The 5,000-nt window shown below is 46.2% G+C and overlaps 1 protein-coding gene across 5 annotated transcripts in view; it reads right to left on the reverse strand.

Moving 5' to 3' along the window:
- ARIH2 (ariadne RBR E3 ubiquitin protein ligase 2) overlaps window positions 1–5,000 on the reverse strand; it is a 155,751-nt gene that overhangs the window by 60,054 nt on the left and 90,697 nt on the right. For all 5 annotated transcript variants that reach the window (XM_085899761.1, XM_085899763.1, XM_085899760.1 and 2 more), the window contains one exon: window positions 4,621–4,772. In XM_085899761.1, coding sequence (XP_085755887.1) covers window positions 4,621–4,772 — 152 coding nt within the window. The remainder of the gene's footprint in view (window positions 1–4,620; window positions 4,773–5,000) is intronic.

Consider the following 5,000-nt stretch of genomic DNA (forward strand, 5'->3'; position numbering starts at 1 on the left):
GTTGGGATGATGCCTGTGTTCCAGGCAGAGCACAAAACTGCATGTAACGACACGAGTGCAGCATTTCCACCAGCCTTGAGAAGTTCAGCATGGATGCCACAGATCCCTGGAGCTTTGCCCCATTTCAACTGGTTCACTGCAGCCCGTGTTTCCACAAGCGAAGATGGACCACAGTTGATTCGAGGGTCAGCAACAGGGATTGTAACTCCCTTGACGTCCAACTCGACAGCTGGGGGATCAGCCTGGTACAACCGCTCAAAGTAACCGGCCCAGCGGGCCTTCACTTCAGACTCCTCTGTCAAGAGCCTACCACTCTCTGCTCGAACTGCAGTGCTCTGAGGGATGGGCTTGGATGAACGCAATGCGCGAATTTCCCTGTAAGCGGGACGAGAATCACCTGTCCACAGGTGATGCTCTACCCCCTCACAGATTCCTCGCACATAGGCCTCCTTGTCCACCCTCAGTGCACGTACAGTTTTACGCCTCAGCTCCCTGAACAGCTCAGCTCTGCCATTCAGCCTGGCCCTGCGACTCTGGTCAATGGTATCCAGTGTCCCTTGAGAGACAAAATTCTTCTTTGCCCTGCGGTGAGCTCCAAGACATCCACCGGCAACATCAAGGAGGGTGGTCTTGAAGGCACTCCACAACTCTTCAGGACCCCCCAAAGCACCAAGACCCCCCAAGTGTCCACTCAGCCTGTTCGCAAACTCCTCAGCTACTCTCTCATCCCTGAGCTTGCTAACATCCAGCCTAGGCTGGGATGGTACCATTCTCCAGGATTTAAGGTGCAGCTTTAGAGTTGCTACAACAAGCCTGTGGTCAGTATTGAGGAACTGAGCACTCCGGTAGACCCTGCAGTTCTGGATCATCCTCCAACGACCGTCAATGAGGACATGGTCAATCTCCTTTGCCACACCACCAGCGTTGGAATACCAAGTCCAGCGATGAGCTTGTGGGCGCTGAAACCATGAACCAGCCACCCTAAGTCCATGACTTCTTGCAAAGTCAAGGAACTTAGTGCTATTCTGGTTCATAGTTCCTGACCCATGGGGACCAACACATGTCTCATAACCATCCCTATCAGTTCCAGTCGATGCATTGAAATCCCCCAAGACAAGAAGTGTATCTCGTCTGGGGCACTGATCAACCACAGACTCGAGCGTGGCGTAGAATGCATCCTTCACGGTGAAATCACTCGCCTCAGTTGGAGCATAAACAGAGACCAGGGAAATGACACCTAAGGAGTGACGAATCCTTAATCTCATAATACGCTCGTTGACCGGTGTTACCTCAATTATCATTGGGGTCAGCTTATTGGACACAGCTACAGCAACTCCTTGGGTATGGTAACCATCAGAGCGACCAGACCAATAGTAGGTGTAACCACCCACCATTATCTCGCCGCAATCCGGTCTCCGAACCTCAGAGAGAGCTGCAATCCCGATGTCCAAACGCTTGAGCTCAGATGATAACAGAGACAGGTGATCATCCTCTCTTAGGGATAGGACATTCCAGGCACCCACCCGAAGGGACCACCTCAGGTTAACCCAAGGAGACCGCCGTCTGGTGGACAACACCTCAGCACCACTCCGACACACTCTCCCGCAATCTGACCCAGGGATATTACCCCGTGGTTTCCCTCCTATCATCAAAGATTGGGGGTCCCGAAGTATAGGTATAGAGGTTTGGTTACGTGGTAATTGGTGGTGAGCCACTCAACATAGAATGCCTGGAAAGCAGTTTTGCTGATGGAAGATGACCAAAAGTTCTCGAATACCACTGGAACATTTTGGTTTGGTGATATCACATCAAGGACAACCATTTCTTTTGACTTTCTTCTTCTCCCCCTCTCTCCATTCTTGATGCTGTCCTCTCTGTAAGCATCAAAAACGATATGGATCTCATCACAGTTGTGCCCAGCTTTGGTGACCATAGATGTCAAGGCAATAGCAAAGTCATGGAATGTCTTGACGGGCGGATCAAGCTTCTTTAAGGGGACCTTTCTCACCAAGGCCATGAAGTCGATAATGATGGCGTGGGTTTGTGGGGAGGTTTCTGGCCCTTTTTTTTATCTATTAGTGGGCACAATTTCAGCAGCTCAGTCCCAAGTTGTGATTTTTTTTTTTTTTGTATACCTTGTCGAGGCTCGTATGAGAGGTAACACAACTCACAGCAAGGGGGCATGAGACAAGAGGGGCAGGAGTGGAAGGGACAAAACAGTGGGGAACAGACACATTAGGTGAACTGTGGAAGGGAGAGCGATGGCGATGGGACGGGGAACATGGCGAAGAGAAGATGGACATTACAGGGACTTTCAGGAAGGAAAGCAGGGGAATTGAAGGAAGTGGGCTTGGGTGGATTATCGGGGGTAGAAAAGATCGAGGATTTGGATGGGGGATGATAAGAGGTGGTGGTGAACAGCTGTTTTGAAAGCCTGGAGGGAAGAATGGGAAAGAATAGAGTGAGGAAGTTTATTCCAAAGGCAGGAAAAAAGAGGAATGAAAGAATGAAGATGAGCAGCGATTCGTGATTTTGGTAGTTTTACCAGAAGGGGGTTGTTAGCGGACATTGAGCGCCCTGTGGAAATGTGGTGGGGACAAATCGCAGAGAGAGCAGGGGGGGGGGGGAAGGCTGGAGAGGAGTCGGTAGAAGACAGAAAGACCACCGACCAACCTGTGGTGATTTGGTACTCTTCCTGAAGTAACCATCTTCGTCAACCAAGAAGAATGCAGAGTTGGTGATCTCATGCTTGAGTAGCTCCTCAACAGTGAACTCCCGGTGACTCCCATACTCAATAAACATGAGAGCTTTGATTGTCTCATCTTTGATGTCTGCTTTGGGAGCCAATTTCAAGGTGGTATTAGGGGACGTAAACTTGATTTTGCTAATAGTTGAGTGTATCGATATCGACCTATTTCTGAGTCAATCATCGATAAAATTAGCACAAGCAGTGCTGCCCTCCTTGATACAGCACAACAACTTGTCTACATTTACATTGGTCACAATTTCTCCAGTGAGAACATTCTTCAGTGCTACCTGGTCTTGTAGAGGACTGCATACCTTCAGGAGATACTCCTCTATGTCTTGCACCATCCCAACTATCTTAGTTGCAGTACTTGGGTTGAAGTCGTGGTGAAGTGAGAGTTCTCCTTCAACATCATCCTACATCTTCAGGAGGTCAACGTACTGGTCTTTTTTATGCTTGATAATTCCCCACAGAGCTACTGCTTCCTTCTTTCTGGTGACCCCAATTATCCCCCCACTCAATTTGGCAGGCCAATTGTAGCACTGCTCTAGCGCCTGGTCAAAGGGCACTCCACTACCTTTCTTGGTGGTGTTCATGACAAATCCACCATTCATTGCGGAGTTGTAGAGGAGTGGGAACTTCTCCTTCAGTTGATAGCAGTCCTGAAGGAATAATGGTGTCCATCGAGAGTCGTTTGTTCTCCCAAAAAAGAAGAACAGTGAAGTTGCCCTCTCCATAGCAATGAGGTAGAGAATCCAGTCTCCAGAGCGCAGAGAATTGGTCAGATCCCTGACTATTGGGAACCAGTGGGAAACGTATGTATTCCAGTAATCAAAGGACTGGGACAGCGATGCCCTTTCCTTAAGGCAGACTTGAAAGACTGCTTGGATGGTGTGATATTATCTATAATATAATGAGATATTATCTCTGTGACACTGGATGGATAAGTCGTTCTCTCACTCTCTCTCTCTCCGGATCTTGTAGCACTGGTGTTATGAATAAATCAAAAGCAGGCTGAGTGAGTAATAATAGGGAGCATAGAGTGATAGACAATGGGGTACATAGATTTTAAAAAGGGCGTGGTCATTTTCGGGCTGTTCGTCCCGGATAGAGATTTTGGCACACATCCCAAGTTGTTCCTTGGGGTCATATTAGCCTAAAACAGTTGAGTTATCCTCTCCTAAATTAAGTGCATACATGTCGAAGCCAGGTCCTAGACTACACCTTGGCTCTCTTTCCCAAAAACCCAAACATTTAATTACTGCAGCAAAGATAAATACAAAAACCAGACTGCAACATCACATTGATAATAAGACAAGGAAGAAAAATTTTGCAAGACAGTGAAACTTCCTTTAATATACAGGGTGGCCATAAAGTCTGGAAACAGACAAATATACATTATAAATGGTTTACTGACATTGCATTACATGATATGTTCAATGACATTACATGACATGTTCAATGTTTTGTCCCTCATGAGAAATGAACAGTTCAAAGCGCTGTGCAAAATTGCAATGAACGCGGTGCATTAATGCAGCATTTCCAGCAATCCCTGTACATGCATCCGTGATGCGTTGCCTCAGATTATAATTCGTGTCTGATTTTCACTGAATAAACCTGCACCTTCAGCATACCCCAGAAGAAGTAATCAAGGGGGTTCAGATCTGGCGAGCGTGCAGCTCATGAGGGACAACACATTGAATAAGTCACGTCATGTTATTGAACATATCATGTATTGTCATGTAATGTGATGTCAATAAACCATTTAAATATGTTTTTGAACCATTAAAAAATATATATTTGCCATTTAAATGTGTTTCCAGACTTTATAGCCACCCTGAACACACAACACTGATAACATGCTGTTTACTTACCCTCTCAAAGTAGAACAAGTATTTTTTAAGGGCTTCTCTCGCTTGGGCCTGTTGGCTCTGGTTCACAATGTCAGGGTTTTCCTTGTAGCGGCTACATTCGTAGTACTCGCTACCATGAGTCTTCCACTCACCAAGGCACATCCAGCAGAAATCTTTGTGAAACAGAAAAAGGGGTAAAGAGGAAGCTTTTCAAATGCCAAAGTCCACAATTTTGTCCCATCTATGATTTCAGTCGCAAGAAGACAACCAGAATTACAAGAATATGCAATATTAAGCTAATACGAGTAATAAACTAAAGTTCATAGAACACAATACCCCATGCAGTGTTCAAGTATATAACTTAATTCAATTTCATTAAAATGCAATGAGTTTGAGATCAT

Source organism: Eptatretus burgeri, chromosome 10 (assembly GCF_056783735.1).
Source record: "Eptatretus burgeri isolate ZD-2024b chromosome 10, Ebu_testis_v1, whole genome shotgun sequence".
In the NCBI taxonomy this organism is placed as follows: domain Eukaryota; kingdom Metazoa; phylum Chordata; class Myxini; order Myxiniformes; family Myxinidae; genus Eptatretus; species Eptatretus burgeri.